This window comes from Asparagus officinalis, chromosome 9 (assembly GCF_001876935.1).
Source record: "Asparagus officinalis chromosome 9, Aspof.V1, whole genome shotgun sequence".
NCBI lineage: Eukaryota > Viridiplantae > Streptophyta > Magnoliopsida > Asparagales > Asparagaceae > Asparagus > Asparagus officinalis.
This window is the reverse complement of record NC_033802.1, coordinates 49,231,142-49,249,450: the sequence shown is the minus strand read 5'-3', so window position 1 is coordinate 49,249,450 and position 18,309 is coordinate 49,231,142. Positions and strand designations below refer to the sequence as shown.

At 44.6% G+C, this 18,309-nt stretch overlaps 2 protein-coding genes across 2 annotated transcripts; both read left to right on the top strand.

Annotated features, from left to right (window-relative positions):
• Positions 9,822–10,587, top strand: LOC109823434. The gene is made up of 4 exons (XM_020389711.1): positions 9,822–9,897; positions 9,974–10,168; positions 10,274–10,333; positions 10,407–10,587. Exons 1-4 carry the CDS (start codon positions 9,822–9,824, stop codon positions 10,532–10,534), a joined length of 459 nt encoding a protein of 152 aa, XP_020245300.1. The 3' UTR covers positions 10,535–10,587.
• On the top strand, positions 10,719–11,400 carry LOC109824430. Its single transcript, XM_020391027.1, has 2 exons — positions 10,719–10,990; positions 11,066–11,400. The coding sequence occupies exons 1-2, from the start codon at positions 10,822–10,824 to the stop codon at positions 11,239–11,241; spliced, it is 345 nt and encodes a 114-aa protein (XP_020246616.1). The 5' UTR covers positions 10,719–10,821; the 3' UTR covers positions 11,242–11,400.

Sequence of the window (18,309 nt, the reverse complement as noted above, 5' to 3'; positions counted from 1 at the left end):
ATCCCGGTTACAACAACACAAAGAAGAAGAAAAAAAGTAAAAATTTACAACTTGTCCCTTGTGAATGCAATCGCGAGCATCACTGTTTTCGGCCGCCTCCTGTGTGGGGGTTCTTCTGCGCCGCGGGTTGTTGCCGAGGGGGGGCGTGGACACCCGTCGGAAGCCGACCGCGCAGCGATCTAGACCGGTCGCCACCTACACATTATCGGGATTCCACGAAGGAAAATACAAGCGGGAGGGATTATCCACCAAGGGAATAATGCTCGATCTCAGAGATCTAAGACCCAGCTTAGAATCTGGAGCTATGACCGTGTATGATCTACAGATCTGTTCTGTCTTTCCTCTCTCGAATCCGCCTTTTCTGACGTGGATGGTCGCCGAGGATCAGATTTAGGCTCCAAGGTCCTTCAAGTTCTGTCAAACTCTGAGCATTTGCTCTTCAATGCCGCAGTTTGCTCTAGAAAGTTCGACCTCACTCCAAATACCCTTGGCCTAATTTATAGCCCAGAACAGTGCCCGAGAAAGAACAACTGTCGCCCACCTCGAGGTGCCGCACTAGGCTGAAGCCAACCTTGTGGCTCGGCCACCGAGCCACCAAGAGGTGGCGCGCCACCTTGGGGCTTTCGGCCACCGACCCTCTTGGTGGCCTCGGTGTGCGACCCCTTGGTGGCCGCCGGAGCCAACCAAAGGAGGTGGCCGCTCCGAGCCACCATTATGGTGGCGGAGGTGCCGACCACCCAACGGGCTCGCCACCGGCCACTTAGGTGGCTCGGCAGAGCCACACTTGTGGCTCGGCCACCGAGCCAACTGGTGGGTCGGTGAGCCGCTCGTGATTGGTCCGACCCTTTCGGGTGTGGTTGTTTGTCGTTTTGTTGTCCGTTTTCCATTTGTCCGTCGCTTCGGTTTTGAACGGACGATTGGTTGATGATTGGCAGTAATCGGATTCCTGATTTGGTAAAATCCGCTTCTGAGCTTCGGAGTCCAAAAAACTCGATCTTGATTCAGATCGTGATCACCGAGTCTGTCTCGGTTGACTGACTCGTGATTCTTACACGTCTAGCTTGATCTCTGCACGCTAGGTGGATCATTCCGTTATCGCGTGCGATTTGTCCGATCCGTCGCTCGTTGGTTCGTCGGTTTGTGCCGAGCTATGCTAGGGACCTATAAGCAACAATTTATATCCTAATACCCCTCAAAGTATCTTCAGTCTCGTTTTTTATTAGAAAGAGTCTGGAATACTTTGATATGATTGCCCCCACCTTTAGTCGGTGTAATGCTGAATGATCCCGCTTGACTCTTCAATTTCTCCAGGCGTTTTCCGTGTTGTTGTCGATAGAGTCTGTAAGAGTTCGGTGCTGGCTTTATGCTGACCGTTGCGAATTTGAACTTTGAAGTCATTCCTGATTTCTAATTTTTAGCTGACCACGATTGTGCGTGATCTTAGTACACAGCCGTTGTGGCGTAGTGTTGGTTGAGTTTCCTACAAGAATATTTATAAACAAGTTCTCCAGGACATTCTCTCAAACCAAAAAAAAATGGGAATTAGTTTTTATACTCATTATACCTAATTGATTATTACAGAAGCGTGTATACTCGTAACTTTCGGAGTGTTTTCTGCGGCGAAATGCGGCTGAACCAGCGTTAAAATGAGGAAAAAGGTATAAATCGTTTCAAAAAACCTCGATCTTCCGAACTTGTGGGAGAAGAGTGAGTAACATGAGGCATGAATCGTCGCGTCGAAGTTTGAAGCGTTTCATGCTCGTCGGCTTCAATTTGATTTGGTTCGAACCCGTCCGTCGGTCGTTTGGTCTAACCGGTCCACTTCAATAAGGGGGTTTTTTCTTCTTCTTTTTCTTACCCTAGGCTCGGCCCCCTTTGTCCTCTTCTTCTGAGTTTCTCTCCCCTCGAGTCTCTTTTCTCCCTCTACTTCAGTATCCGTCTAGTCTAGCCTTCGCTTTGGATCTTGGACTGATGAAATTCCCCAAAACCCAAAATAAAAATTTGCTCTCAGCCTCGGCGTTGTGGCTCACGGCTTTCCATTAAGTCTCAGCCTTTATTGATATTTGGCTTCTCAGTAAATTCCGCAATATTGATCTATTCATTCATAGCTTGAATTCTATGTATGGAATCGCGGGAACGCATATAAGGGGTTGAGGTGTGATTTGATGCCTCAACCGCCTTTATGGGATACAAAAGTTATTTTTATTTCTAAGATTCTGACCCACTGAAATTCTTGTTTTGTAAGCCCTTATGTCGCGAGTATCGAGCAGGTCGTTCCCCTGCTGCAATCGGCTTGATGGCGCCTCTTCATATGCGCGGTAGACTTTTGGCATATGCAAATTTACAAATTATCCTTTTTCGGATATTTGCAAATGCCCTTACCCCCTTGTTCTCACTTGGTAGGTAAAAAACCGGGAAAGGCCTGGTCTCTTGGTGAGGATCGAGCTTATGGACAATTTTGCAAATTAACCTCTTTCTGAGAATTTGCAAATTAGTCCCTTTTACCCAAATTTTGCTCTCCTTGAGTGAGGCGATCGGGAAAGCCTTGGATTCTCGCTTCGGTGAGGATCCGACGGCTTTAAAGATGGTTTTGCTTTGGTCAAACCACATCTCATATAAGGGGCGTTTTGACTGCAGTCGGCTTTATAAGGCAGGGATATAGTTGTCGATGATACCTATCTTATAAATGCGGCAATTGGCAAATCGTCTCGCTTTATAAGAATGCTGTCTTCCATTTGTAAGAGGTCATTTCCTTTCGTGATCTGAAATTAACAAACACCTTATTGCTGTTCCAGGGAGTATCCTTCCGGAGCCTTTCATCGGCATTCGGATGAATGGACGTCGTGGACGAATATTATTGCGACGTCTGATGACTTTTCGCACCATTATCGCTACTTCCCAGTTTGTTCCGGGCACGTCGGCTGACAAGTGTGTCCAAACGTGTGTGAAGCAAGGTGGACATCGGCCGTTCGCCAGCTGTCACAGATGCCCTCTCGTGGGTCCGGTTCCGTTCATCTCATTAGGAAGTGACTTCGTTGTTTCGCGCGACTCTACCAGAGATCCCGAGGCAGCATCTGTATTTGAGCTGAACAGTGGCTTCAACTGGCAGCGTTTTGAGTGTTTTGCCGAAATATCGCACACCGTTCTTTGAGGAGCTCACGCGCGTGGCGTTTGACAGGAGGACATGGACTTGTCGCGTGCGGCTTGAAGTGTATCATCAGGCAGTCCTCGGGGTCGAGCGAGGGATCACCTTGTTGGACTGCGTCTGGAGTACTGGGGCTAGAACTGCCGCTCGTACAGTTCCTTGGGCCACGCTCTACTTTGAGGATGCTCGCACTAGGACGGTGAGACTGCCTGCACCGCGACACATGATTCTATGGTTGGTCCATTCTTTGACCAGGTTTTGGTGGGCTCGTATGACCAGAAGTACGTCTTGACCGATGGAGTCGAGGAGTCATGCTATCGGCCTTATGCAGCCATTGGCCCCATCATGGTTCGCCCTACAAGCGCGAACAATTTCTTTTGCCGCTATGCCGAGCTTTAAATCCAGATTCCAAACTTTCTGACCAGCCGGAGAGTTGGGGCTTCTTCATAGACGAAATGCAAGAATTTCTGCTTGTGCCTGGGACCAGATGCAATAGCAGGAGCTACTTCCCTCCAACATGAGTGAAGTCAGTGAAGGATCGCATGCCCGAGATCCGCTACGAAACTTATGGGACCGTCAACTTGTCATTATCACATTGCTTTGCGGCAAGTCTAAAGCCCTAGAGAAGAAGGACCAAAGCAATGTAGCCTGAAGGCAGTTCGCATCATATTGTTCTAAGAATCTGGAGACCATTCGGCAATCTATTGGTGGATTATTCATGGCACATCGCTGACTCCTTCAAGAGGCTTATTGAACTGCTGAAGAAGATAACGCCAATGCTTACATTGCACCGAAGTGGCTTTCCTGCAGGGAACTAAATTCCGATCGGTCTTATATCATGCGACGCACCATTCGTAGGAGCGGCCTTGGGGAGCATGAGGAGTTATCCAGTTGCCGTTACTCGCCATCTGGTTGAAGAATTCTGGTCCCGGATCAGTCTGGTCCCGTAACGGGGAGCTCTTTCTTTACCAGTAAATCACTCTTTAGGCCCTCTTTACTTTGTGGATGCATGTTGCTTCCGAAAGAAGCTGGCGTCTTTGTTAAACATAGGACGATCGGATCGGCATAAGTACAACCAGGATTATCATACAGCCTTTCATCACGTCATCAACGAGACCAGGATAATTCTAAATCATCTTTTATTGAATATGCAAGCTTGCCAGTTATCAACCCATGACCATATGTTCATCGATCAAATTGATTCCACAGGGTAAATGTCTTTAAAACAAAACCGCCATGTAATCGAATCGGCTTCAAATCAGCTTCTTCTCCGCTGTCTCGTCCCTGGGCCGATGGTTAGTACAGACTTCGTTACGGCATAAAGGATAGAAGTCGGAATAATTCTCGATCCCTTGAAATGCTTGCTTATGCCGACACCGTCCTCACCTCAAATTGTCAGTAGTCGACATACTTCAACACTGAGGGGAGTTAAGAGGGAATTATCAACATTAACTAATGGATCCGAAGGCCGCCAATAGTAGTTGTACTGCAGTCTCCGCACGATCACAGTAACGACGTGACTTCTGTCTTCAATATCTCCATCTGCACTTCACCGGATCCTTAACCCACGTGTCTTGACCCACTAGTGTTTGAAATCTATAGATAACAAGTGGTTCCTGTGGACCCCAACCCTTGCTTACTGGGAATGCCGAGGAAATGCATCAATCGAGCGCTACTAATACTCACACAGACCCGCTCCACTTGGATTCGGTTACATTGGCTGGAGCCAATGTATCCGACGAAATTATAACGGCGATCGTGGTTCGAATGCAGGAAGGTCTAGTCGCTATGTTAGGACTGTTGACTCAGCGTTGCTGGCTTCGTTCAGAGCACACCACGCTTTGACTTGAGTCGAAATCTCTGCATTGGAAGCTTCTTGTGGCCTCCTGGTTATTTGATAATCGCAGCAACTCAAACGATATCCGTCGCAGGAAATTTCGCCTTAATTGCGCCATAATTCGAAGCAGCGGAGTCTCGAGCGTTGTCCGATTTGTCCTCTTCCCATTGGACGACTGAAACGAGAACTCTCGATTCTGTACCCCTCTTGGGGATTATCTTTTCTTTGTGTTTATTCACTCGCTTCGATAGAGCTTCTTACCCGGTGTGGACTGCGTTAATCACCCGACCCACCATTTCTGTGAGAGTTTGCTGGTCCCGTTTGTTCACCCTGCACTAAGGTGCGGATATTGTAAATGTCTCGTTCCGCTCCGTGTCGGCAAATGAGCTTCTGTTCTCTTCAGAGAGCGGAAAGGTGTGGATTCTGTCGTCATCTTCCCTGGGATAGCAGAGACTCTCAACTAGCAAGACTTCCGCTTTTCCCTTTAGATTTCTCCGCGATGAGAGCGGCCCAGTTGTTCATACTCAGATAGATCTGGATGAACCAAAGGATTTCGCCGATTTGGGGTTGTGTGCGGACACAAAGTCTCCTTTTGCGCTGTCGTGGCGGGTCGTACATTTCACCGGTCTTCATGACCCCGACTGTTGGTGACGCGTTTTGGCGGTCGACCAGTTGTAGGCACGCTCGACCGACTGATTGAACCTTTTCTGGTGGCGTTTGCCCCACACTGTTCTTGCTGGTTTTGGGTTATGACGGCGCTACATCGAGTAAGTGCCTGGATCTTGTCCTGAGGTGGTAGTCATGATTCTCGTAGGGTGGTGACCGCTCTGTGTACGCCGCAGTTAACTTCGGGTCCGTCACTTTGTTCGCCCTTCTTGTCACGATCGCCGTCGCACTGGATCTTGTGTGTCCCAACAGGTATTTGAAGATGCCGGGAACTTCATCATCTTGAAGGAGTACACTTTAGGAAACCTCGGCTCGCCGCAGATTCTGCTTCTGAGGCCGTTGTCACTGCCCTCGAGATGCTGTAGGGGCTTGTGTGTGGCTACTGTTGCTGGTGGTTGCAATTTGAAAGGTTTGATTAGCATGGTCAACTGCTATTAGCTTGTGCTTACCTTCCCCGTTGGGACGAAGTTTGCTTTGGAGGCATTGTCGCCGGTTGGCCTCTTTCCGCTTCTTCCTCTGAGGAATCGCTCTAGCTTGCTCTCTGCCTCCCCGATTTCAGTCTTCTGCCATGCTCGTTGGATGGTGCTTCCATGTTCAGGCACGTCCAACGCGAGTTGTTGCTCGGAGGTCTGGAGGTGAATGTCCTCGTGATCGGGTCCCGGCGCACATTCATCGTGTTCGACTTTGACGGAAGGGTCGACTAACTCTCCGTCTTCTGCTATCTTCATCGAGGCAACGATCGCGATAGATATCATCGGTGTCGTCGTCGAAGAAGTTGGCCAGGAATTGGTCTCCATCGTCATCCCAGCTGTTCACGATGGGCCGCTGCCTGGCTTGAGGGCGATACCCAGTCGAGGCTCGCGAAGAGGTGCCAACGATGACCTGCACATCGCAGGCCTTACCAGAGATCACCCAGTACGATTTTGAAGTATCAAATGCGGGTAGGTGAACCCATCCCTTAACGGCTGAGTTAATTAGACTAAACTGTGCGGCCGGATATGGGATTGATTCCATGCCCTTTGGGTAGGGCAGGAAATCTGTTTTTCTTCGTCCTTGGGAGATCAAGTGTTGATTTGCTCTCCGAGGTTCTTGATCCTCAGGTTTCGTCGGTCGTTTTCGCAGTCTCAATACAACGGCAATCCTGCAATGCTACATCCGCAATCTTCGAGGAGGATGGCGATGAAAGCTCCTACTTTTCCCGATCTCCGAAGAAGAACAAGAAGTCTTCCAGCCACTAGAAGCGGAAATGAGTATCACTAATTATCCACGAACGCTAGGTGATGCAGGGGTGAATAAACGGGGACCCCAGCCAAAACTTCTCAGGAGATGAGGGATTATGAGTCTACCCTACATAGCAGTTAACCCGGGCGGGCACGATCATAGCTGAGGTTTCAATCGACAGCCTGTGAATAAACCCGAACAGAGAAACCATTTGCCAAGGAGGCTTCAAGAATCGTCAGTACAGTCCGTCTGCGTTCAATTCGGACCTTGCCGATTGGAAAGGCACACAATATACCGGCAAAGCCTCGAGAGTCCGACAAGATCTTTCGATATAATATACGGTCCACTAAGTCCAGCATTCTATGGCAGGACTATGATACGCGTCTGTATGAGTTTGCTGGCGGTGTCCGAAAAACCAGAGAGGTGTTGGCAATGAAGCTTTGGCCACTTCAGAGTGTTCTACCAACAAGTCAACCGTGCCTTTGAACGAGAACCGGATCGAATTGACACCGCTGAGTTTCATACTGGGAATGGAATATAGCGCATCTAAGAACCTTCCCTTGGGCATACTTTCACTGCAAAGAGGACGATTGATGCAGAAAGAGAATTCGAACCGAGGATCGAGCATTTCTCTCATCTACGCATATATTCATCGGGTACTGCTGGGTCGTTCCGATGAAGAGTCAACACGAAATCCAAGTGGATCTGGGGTTCCTGCTCGAGTTGAGTATTATGCCTCCATCTCCTTCGATATTAGATGCATTCTCCTTCGGTTATTCCAGTCAGCAATTGGCATCCACAGCACTGGTTCATTAGGATTTAACACAGGCTGGGTCATAGAACACCTTAGGTAAGTTATCCGTGGTAAATGTCCTAAGTGGGAGGATCTTTGAAGAACTAGATAAGTACATGTTAGTATTGATGGCCTGAAACTTCATATAACTACTATTGGGATCCGCGACTTGCGTGCTGATCTATCAATAATTAGAATTCCCATCTCTCACTGCTCCCAACCAGTTGTTTCGAAATATGTCGACACGATAATAGGGTGGTTGGTCACTGGCTGTCCGAGAAGCAACGCACGCTCAATTAGAGGTATTAGAATTATTATTCACATGACTGATCTCTCCTCTGTTTATGCGTAATGAATGCAATATTGCGAGAGTCATGTCGCGCGCCCCACAGTACCGGACCGCGCAGTAGAGGAAGCTGAGACTACGCGACATGGCGGTAAAATTTGATTACAATTATGGAGTTATTGGTCTACGCATCGACATTGCTTACCGCTTGTAATCAACCTGAGTGATGAACAATCGTCGACGGGTCGGATTGTAAACTGCAACATGCCCGAGTAATGAAATAAATAACGATTTAAGGAAGTACTCCCTTGTATGTTGATGATGTGAAATCAAAAATTGTACGATAATCCTGTTTGTATATCCTGCTTCGATTCCCTATCATAATAAAGGAACGCCTGCAGCATCTTCGGAACAACCAGGCTCCTGAACAAATAAAAAGGCCGCAAAAGCATATTTACGGTAAGGAAAAAAGCTCCGCCATTAACCGACTACTGTTCTTAAGCAAGAGGTCGGCGCATTTATGTACAGTAAGTCCACCGAAGCGCGCAAGCTCATAAGAAAAGCCAGGGATAGATTGTCAACACTCAGGAGAAGGTCTGAGAGTACTTCGCATCCAGGTCCTCCGGTCCAGCCAAAGGGCATATGTACCGAAAGGCGACCGATGAATTATTATAACAATACGCGAGGAGGGTAGGTAATGATTCTTTTCAGAAGACGAATGCTGCTTGTTAATATAAAAGACCGGATCTTTATAATCCAAGATGACAATTATCTCATTAATGAAGAAAGCAACAGTTTTCCACGCGAACAGTTGGGGTGGCTGGTTCTTCATCACCCCGATCTGATGTCAGCCCTAACTAATGCAGATCTATCCACTCCTTTGCTATAATTACTCGAGGAGTGTAAATGGAAAGCTCGGGACCTCTCGGATGTTAGGAAGATCTTACATATTCACAAGGGTTGGGTGTTCAAACCATGCTTCCCTCGATTTGCTAGCTGATATAGTGGGTTGCTAGCCAACGTAGAAACGCCAGGAACAAGTCAGACTTCTCTTGATGTTGGCTGTTTTAGATGGCTAATGAACATAAGGCCAGACTATCTCGTCTTCTGAGTGAAGGAACGCTGTTACTTAGAGCCTTATCTGCCGTGCCGGTTTGCCCGTCAGTTTGGATACGATCAATTATACATTGGGAATCCGAACCAACAATTTTATACTCGTGGCAGACTAGTAGACGATGCTCGAGCTTAGTTGTGGAACGTGACGGGCTGTACCGGTGCCAAGTTCAGTCTTCCGAATGCTGAACGCTACTTAGAGTTGACATATTTATGTTGCAAGTGGCTTATGTTAGCTAACGAGTCCGTCCCTCTAAGGCCAATTAAGGAGTTGATGGCTGAAGCTGCATCGCGTATTGCTGAGAGGATGGTCCGAGAAAGTATGCAGGAACGAAGGAGACACGACAATAAGCTCACTGGTCCCTTAGGCAAAGGGAAGTAGAAAATGGAGGATGTAGAAGAGGAGTCGTTCGCTTCTGACGAGGAGACTTCTTAAGAGGATGAAGTCACTGTTGGTGGGGATATGGAGGTTAATAACGACTTCGAGGAACATGCGACAGGTTTGTCTGAGTCTTTTTATAAAGAGCTATGAGATTTATCAATTGCTGATCGAGCTCATCGACTTAATGCTCGAAAGAAGTGGAAAATTTTTCCCACTTATAATAGAATGATAGTTGAACTTTTAGATGTAGGTTCTGAGGAAGAAAAGGAGAGAAGTAGCCTTGTCACTCGTGCCTAACCTCGGGCCACAACTCAAACTGGATTGCAAATTGAGCCGCGTGCTACATCAGCACAGGATAGGCTTGTAAAATGAACGAAAATGATTATCAAGCGGTGCGCTAAACCCCAGGCTTCTCAAACAGGAGTGGCCAGCGATGCACCAATCAGTGGGAAAGGTAAGGTTTCAATTCTTGTTATCTTTTCAATCCTTTCATCTACTAAGCTTTAGACTTAAAAAATTTTATATTCTAGGGGGTCATAAAGAAGATGCAATGACGTATAACCCTTCTTCTCCCGACTTAGAGTTTTTTGGAGGATCCAACTTTGTGCCACAAACAGATGAGGCTGTGGCTGTGGATCCGACAGGTGTTGAAACAAATGCAACCCTTGAAACTGGTGAAGGTGCCGTTGTAGAGTCTGGTTTGTCTACAATGATCGCTAGCCCAGGTATATCTATTACCGATAGTACACCTTTCAGATGGTAATATCAGGCATTAAACCACTCAGAGTCCGTCCCTCCCCTAATTATTTACATGCTTCTAGCTCTTTTAGAAAAGCTACAAGGGGCGAGTGTGGATGTCGGCATCGCAGAGCCTACCATTGCCAGCAGTGGTAAATTTAATTCCCATTCATTATCAGTCCTCAACTTCTATTTTCATGTCTTAATACTTAGACTTTTCTATAGATATTTCGATGGAAGGTTTGAGCGACAAAGAAACCTTTCACAACGCAGCTGATGCCCCTTTCTCTGATCCGATACAAGACTCTTTGGGATACGGCGATAGGCCATTTGACAACACATTGTCAGAATAAGATCATCGTGAGGCTGCCGAACCGATCATTGAAGTTGTTGAACCGATCATCGAGGCTGGTTCCTCCGCAGCCATGAATTTTATCCCTTTGTGACAGTTATCCATTTATCAGTTTTACTTAACCGTAGGGGAGTTTTACTTGTAGGACCAGTCGTTAAGACTGATGCAGCAACTATTGTTGGGATATCTAACGATTCTGAGGGTCTTGATTTCTTGTTGTTGGTAGGAACTATCATAGAAGCTCAGTCGTCCGTCACTCAACCTTAGCTCACAATTCTGACAATTGACATGACCGCTGTAGCTGCAGGGAATAGCCTTACCGAGCAAGTCGTGAGACCAACTAAAGAGGTCAGTATGTCAACGGCTGCGACATCAGCAACAATCCTAACGATTCACGAGGTCGTGCAGGCGGAACCAAGCACGGGATGTTGTCTCGAGGAAGCATCATTCGACTTTGGTAAATTTTTATGCCAATACTGATTCAGGACTTTGGCTAACCTTTGAAAACATTTATATCCTCTTTTCCTTGTAGGTCCATCTTCCCGGTTTAATAACATAGTTAAGGCTTTGCTATCTGACGATGACCCGAACAAAGTCCTTCTTCGGATGGAAATCACCTCCTTCTTCTCGTTCGTGAATGATATGATTGACAAGCTTATCAGCAAAGGACTTTCTCCCGGTCTTTTCAAATCATATATGGTTTACTAAGTGGCCTTCCTAAGAAATCAAGGACATTCAGATCTGGCAGATGCTATTACTGTAGACTTAGACTGTCTCGAGCGTGAGTTTCAAAGGTTGAAGGAATTCCAGGCTGTCGGTGCTCCTTCATATGTGGTCACTCAGATGGAGACTAGGCTGCAGGCGTGGAATGAGGCTCAAATATCTGCCAATTTTAAGAATCAAGAACAAGAGGGTTGTGTTCATCAGATGGAGGCCGTTTTTAATGATAAATTAGTAGCCCTTCGCGACATTGACTCTTCTCTCACACCAGGTGTCACCACGATAAAGAGACTCGAATTGGAACTTAAGGCGGTCAAGGATGCTCAGACCATTTTGGAAATGACAAAGGCTCATGCGGAGGGTGCTGTAGATACAGTGTCCAAACAACTAGAACTTTCCAAAGAGAAGTAACCATGATGAAGGTAGAGGCCACGTAGATATTTGCCGCTGATGAGGAATCCATGAAGACCACACTACAGAGCGAGCTTGAGCAAGCTTATACTGTAGAATTATCTAAGTTAGAGCAAAACATTCTTAGTCATAAGCTTCATGTAGTTTGATTGTGACTTTTGTACCTGCAAACTCAATTTTCATTAATAGAAGACATTTCCTTTTCATTCATTATGTCTCTTTCATTATGATGTCTCATTCTGTTTGGAATAATCAACCATAATACTTATAGGATTTTTGGCAAACCCTCAGCCCTTAACGGGTTTGATGATCCTTACCGACTACCGTTTGAGTCGGGCTAGCATGCGGATTGTTTAGGTCTGTTCCGCATGTAATGTTGTGCTAAAAGAGTTAACTCTTTTAGTGCTACAATGTTGAATACGTAAGCTTTATCTTTCTCACGGGAATAGACTACCCGGTAATGTGTGTTATGCATTGACATATCCCTACTTAGGCTTTAGGATAAAATTCCCCAGACTTGTATTCTAGTGTTTTTTCACTCGATGAAAGACTAAACCAGCAACGTGTGTTAGACGTAGACTTAGGATTTTTGGCAAATCCTCAGCTCTCAATGGATTTTACGTGCCTTTATCGATTACCATTTGAATCGGGCTTACATGCAGATTGTTTAGGTCCGTTCTGCATGTAATGTTATGCTAAGAGAGTTAACTCTCTTAGTGTTACGAAATTGAATATGTAGACTTTACCATTTATACGGGAATGCGCTACCTGACAGCACATGTTAAGCACTAACTTATCCCTACTTAGGCTTTGGGATAAAGTTTCCTAGACTTGTATTCTGGTGTCTTTTTCACTCGGTGAAAGACTAAACCGGTAACGTGTGTTAGACGTAGACTTAGGATTTTTGGCAAATCCTCGGCCCTCAACGGATTTGACGTGCCTTTACCAATTACCATTTGAATCGGGCTTGCATGCAAACTGTTTAAGTATGTTCTGTATGTAACGTTATGCTAAGATAGTTAACTCTCTTAGTGCTACGATATTGAATATGTAGACTTTACCATTTATACGGGAATGCGCTACCCAACAGCACATGTTAAACACTGACTTATCCCTACTTAGGCTTCAGGATAAAATTCCTCAGACTTATATTCTGATATCTTTTTCATTCGGTGAAAGACTAAACCGGCAACGTGTGTTAGACGTAGGGATCGAGATAAAATTTTCCGTGTATGAAGTGCAGGATTTGAAGTTAAGAATTGTTTCTTTTCTTGGGGTAAAGATAAACCCGATGATGGAGAGGAAGAATTTTATATTCTGTCCCTAGGTCTTCTTTAAGGTGAAGATGAACCCAAAACAGGAGAGGAAGAATTTTATATTCTTTCTCACAAAACTAAAGAGGAAGAATTTTATATTCTATCTCCAGTTACAAAGGAAACTCAAAGTGAGATTTCCACCCCAAGAATCCGAAAAGGTAAAACTAAGAGTGAGATATCCACTCCGAGAATAGAGAAGATTCAAGCAACCCTAACTTTTATAGGATTAGTTGTTTAATCTAAAAAGGAGTTCCTCATTTATCGAGGTGAAATTCCAACTTTGGCCCTAACTTTTATAGGTTTGGCCGAATAGAAAAATGTGCAAGCCTTTTGTTTATTGAAAAGGGCATTCAGATTTTGGTCCTAACTGTTTGTAGGTTTGACCAAGTGGGATTGGAGGTAATCCTAACTTTTATCGGTTTGATTGCTCACTTTGAATGTGGACCTCTCGTTCATGGAAGGAATCGAGAGGGGATTCTAGATCTAACCCTAACTTTTATCGGTTTGACCAAACAAGCGGTGGGAATGGAGTACAGATGGCATTGAGAACGCTGACTCGTACTTGCCACTCGATGGGTGATTTTGGTGTTAAGTGATCAGGACTTAACACACAAAGTTCGAAAATTGCTAAAGATTGGCGGATAGAATTTTTTTTGGGTGTTATGTTAGTGTTTTAACAACGCGATTGTTAAGTACACGAACACGGTGAGAGTTTGAATAGATTTATTCGAAAGGAATTTTGGTGGACCCACCGTCAATTGATTTGATTAGTGGAGGATTTTATGGTGAAAGATTATGAATTGTCAAACACCAGTGAGGGTTTTGAGAGGAAAGATTGATCTATCAGAGTGATCGAATCTCGTCTCAGTAAAAGTATTCATTTGATCTCGACAGTGAGACACGTTTCAATCTGGAGGACATTCAAAGTCCAAGTGGGGATTTCTTATTTATCACTTTGTAGTAACTAGGTTATCCCTAAGAATACCACATGTAGTATTCTTCCGGAAACTTCCCAATACATGGGTTATCCTGAATGTACTAAGAGTAGTACTTTTTCAGGAATTTCTTATTTATTGGCATCATAAGTCGGGTGCCTTCCTTGATAATAAGGTGATATGCGCCATTTGAACAGACTATTTCTACCACAAACGGTCCTTCCCATTTGGGTTCGAACTTGCCTTTCTTCTTGGAATTAAGGATCATTGGCCGTCGGACGGCTAAGACCAAGTCTCATTCTTTAAAACTCTATTATCAAACCTTTATATCAAAAGCTCGAGAAATTCTGGCTTGGTAGAACTCAATGTGCTATTGAGCTTCCAAGCACTTTTCGTTGAGCATTTCGAGTTCTTCGAGATGTTTATGATGTTGTTTTCGATCATCATCTCCGTGAACCCCGTAATTTTTATATGAATATATGTGAATTATTAGTAAATAAATAATTCTTTTATGATAAATAGCTTATATGAATATATGTGAATTATTAGTAAATAAATAATTCTTTTATGATAAATAGCTTGAGGTTATTGATATACATGATAATAAGTGATAAATAGCTTGAGGTTATTGATATACATGATAATAAGTTATTTGAGATGATATGAGAGTTTGGGTGGAGAGTTTTGTGCGTTGGTTTTGCAAATTAGGAAAACATGCACAAAACTGAATTTTTCCAGATCAGTCGACACATCAGTCGACTGACTGTATCGGTCGACACATCAGTCGACTGATACGCTGATTTCCAGTTTTTCAAGTTTCGGATCTGTTTTGATTTGGTTCGGGTTTGGGTCGGGTTTAACTGTTCGTATATTTTCCCCTTCATCCGAAATCACCCCCCCTCATCTTCAGAACTGAGAAAACCCTAGCCCACTCTCCCCTATCTTAAACCCTAGTTTTGTTCTTAGTGATTTGGGGGAGAACTTGGAGGATTTTCGTCGAAAACTTCACATTGCAGCAAAGGGGATCCACTCTCTCTCAGATCCAGGAGTTGTTCATCACCCAGAGGCGAGTAACATCTCGCCCAACTCTATCCCTTTTTGTTTTACACGAATTTATTGGGTTTAATGAGTTTTTATTGAGCCAAAATGTATTTTTAGTACAAAGAATAAATCTTTATGGTATATAATGTGAAGTATTGAGCTTCTCAGTTTATAAAAAGATCATCAATGTTTTATTAAAGAGATCTAGATCTGAAAATGTTTGACAAGAGTTATTTCATGATTTATGGATTTCAAAAAGTATCAAACATGTTTTTTTGTGTTTAAGGCTTTTGATAAATGTTTACATGTGGATCTTTCATTCCAGTTTGGTACATATATGTTAATATCAGTATTTTTCATGCTTGGGATTGATGGGGATGAGTTTAGATCAACTTTTGGGTGAATAATAACCTATGCAGAGTTTCTGCAGTCAATCGGTCGACTAATCAGTCGACCAACGGGCTGAAATCTCAGTCATCAGTCAACTGATCAGTCGACTGATCAGTCGACTGATGGGTTGATTTGGTTTTCCCAGCTCCGCAGTCGACAGATCGGTCGACTGGTGAGCTGAGGCTGTGCTGCCTGAGCTTGTCAGTCGACACATGAGTCGACTGACGTCATCAGTCGACACCTCAGTCGACTGATGAGTTGTTTTACAGATTCTTAAATCCGTTTGAGTTGCTTTTCAGGGTTGCCTCGGTGACCTGACACTAGTTCACCATGTTAATGATTTATCTGTACATGTGGGTTGACTTTTGACACAAGTTTAGATATGTACACCGAGACGCGTGTGAGTATAGAATATGTATATCAGTCCGCATATACTTTTCACAGTTACACAGTCCTCGTGTTGGAGTATAATCCATAGAAGTCCTCGTGTTAGACTATAATCCATTTTTGTCCTCGTGTTGGACACTTGCCACTTATTCCATGTGTTTGGACTATAATCCATTTTTGTCCTCGTGTTGGACACTTGCCACTTATTCCATGTGTTTGGAAAACCACAATATCTAGTTCCTGTATCGGACATATTTCTTAACCCTGTATATGACTTTCTCATAGGAGTTTTATGACATGACACTTATGTAGATTATGACATGATAACATGACACTCATGTAGGCTATGACATGGCACTGTATTTATGCTCTGGGGTTTGTTGTATTTCTTTTATTATTATTCCTATACTAGAACTTCGGGTTTGGTGTTTAGGAATTTATAATTTGAGATACAAGGTATATACATGAGGGTTTCCTTGTTTGGATTATTTTGTTCGACGTACCTATGCTCGTGTTGTAAATTCCTAAATACTAAAAATCCTCTTTAGTAAGATCAATGATTTTTGAACTATTATGTATTATCTATATTTTCTTATACAACGAGCCCCATTCCCTTGGGGTTGGTTGTGATGTTGCTCGCTAGCGCTTTGACGCTCATTGTCCCTCCCCCTTTCAGGTAACGAGCCAGGAGCCCGGAGAGTCGTAGGTTGATGGCGACACACTTTAGTGTTCAGCTGTCTATTTTAGATATGTTTTATTTTGGAGCTCCACTGTAGTTTTGTTTGATATTTGAGGACTATTCTCTAGATGTTGTAAAGCCTGTATGCCTTATTTCCTTTACTCAGATATTTTGTACTTGAGACTTGTTGAGTATTCCAGTTATCTATTCAAACATTGACTATGTATTTCTGTATGTTGGACGATGAGATATCAATGTGATCACTATCACTTCATCAGTTATTTCTTGTATTATCTTTTACTTGCTTTTGTACCTACACCTATTGTTGACTCTGCTAGATAGATGTTAATTGTGATGGTGAAACATGTTATTGCACGGTGTGGTGTATGGCAGGTTTTACATTCTTGGTTTCACCTTGGACTGCATCCTTGTGTGAACCCAGGGGCGTCACAGTTGGTATCAGAGCTCTAGTTCCAGTATCCTTAGGATTATCCTGTGTCGAGTCGTGGAGCTAGGATAAAGTTTCTTAGGATTCTTGTATAGAGTCCGTAAGGATTTCCTAGTATGAGTGAGGACGATATATGCGTATATCTCAAAATTTGAGAAATTTTTTTTATATAACAACTATTTTTGTATAAGTTTAAAGTATTTGTGCAAATACTATATGTTGTGGAAAAAAAATTGTATTATGATACGCTATTTATAGAGGTCTATTTTAACTCATAAACCCTTATTTTCTTATGAGCAGCGAGATGACAGGACGTGGTAGGCCTCGTACTCGGAGAGCTGGGCAAGCAGAGTCACAGCAGACTCCATCTGAGCAGCAGCCAGCTCAATCCGAGCCTCAGCAGGGACCACCCGAGCCGCAGCAGGCTCCTCAGTATTTGGTGGATATCATGGCTCCTCTTATTGCCCGGATGACAGCCATTGAGGAGTTGGTGATGACTCATATAGCACCACCACCACCGGTAGCTCAGCAGCAGGGGATACCTGCCGTTCCTATCAGAGAGAGATCCCCAGAGATCACGCCTGCATCTGTTCATCTAGCAGTCCCAGATAGAGTCACAGCGCAGAAGGCTTAGCTCCGTATGGTAGAGAGGTACCAGAAGATGAGGGCACCAGAGTTCTAGGGATCACCAGACGCTCTTACAGCCCATAAATGGAAGGAGGATGTGGGCAACATTCTTGACATACTCAGTATGGATTCAGTGCAGAAGCAGAGATTGACATCCTACAGCTTGAAGGGAGATGCCGGGAGATGGTACCGACTTTAGTTTACTCCAGAGCAGAGGATGACCCTCACATGGGAGGACTTCATATACTTCTTTGATGGGCAGAACATTTCTTCTGCAGTACGGACTAGGAAGGAGCTTGAGTTGTCCAGGTTGACTCAGGGGGACATGACCGTTGCAGATTTTGAGAGCAGGTTCACGGAGTTGCTACATTTCATGGGTATGTGTCAGACAGGAGAGCGTCAGGCTCAGATATTCTTGGCAGGGCTTTGTCCTAATCTTCGTCGATACCTAGTCTCGAGGAGGTTCTATTCAGTTAAGGAGGTAGCTGAGGCCGCCACTTCACAGGAGATTGAGACTAGCATGTTCCAAAAGGATAAGGAAGAGAAGGCCAAGGCAGGCCAGAGCGGTGGCAAAGGCAAGAACAAGAGATATTTTTCTGGACATCAGCAGCAGCATCAGGTCTCTTATAAGAAGGGACCCCAGCAGGATCAAAGAGCGCATCAGCAACGCAAGTTCCAGGGATCTTGTTTTAACTGTCACAAGGTCAGGCATAAGGCATCGGAGTGTCGTAGCGCACCCGTAGGAGTCCAGCAGGGCAAGGGTCCAAACCAGCAGCAGCGCCAGCAGGGCAGAGGTTAGGGCCAGCAGAACAGACTCGAGGC

Bases quoted from the DNA above. Each gene is read 5' to 3' on its own strand.
- LOC109823434 (XM_020389711.1), top strand. From the start codon at position 9,822: ATGATTATCAAGCGGTGCGCTAAACCCCAGGCTTCTCAAACAGGAGTG. The intron at 10,169-10,273 runs GTATATCTATTA...TAGCTCTTTTAG, and splicing joins TACAATGATCGCTAGCCCAG to AAAAGCTACAAGGGGCGAGT. The intron at 10,334-10,406 runs GTAAATTTAATT...ACTTTTCTATAG, and splicing joins GCCTACCATTGCCAGCAGTG to ATATTTCGATGGAAGGTTTG.
- LOC109824430 (XM_020391027.1), top strand. From the start codon at position 10,822: ATGACCGCTGTAGCTGCAGGGAATAGCCTTACCGAGCAAGTCGTGAGA. The intron at 10,991-11,065 runs GTAAATTTTTAT...TTTTCCTTGTAG, and splicing joins GGAAGCATCATTCGACTTTG to GTCCATCTTCCCGGTTTAAT.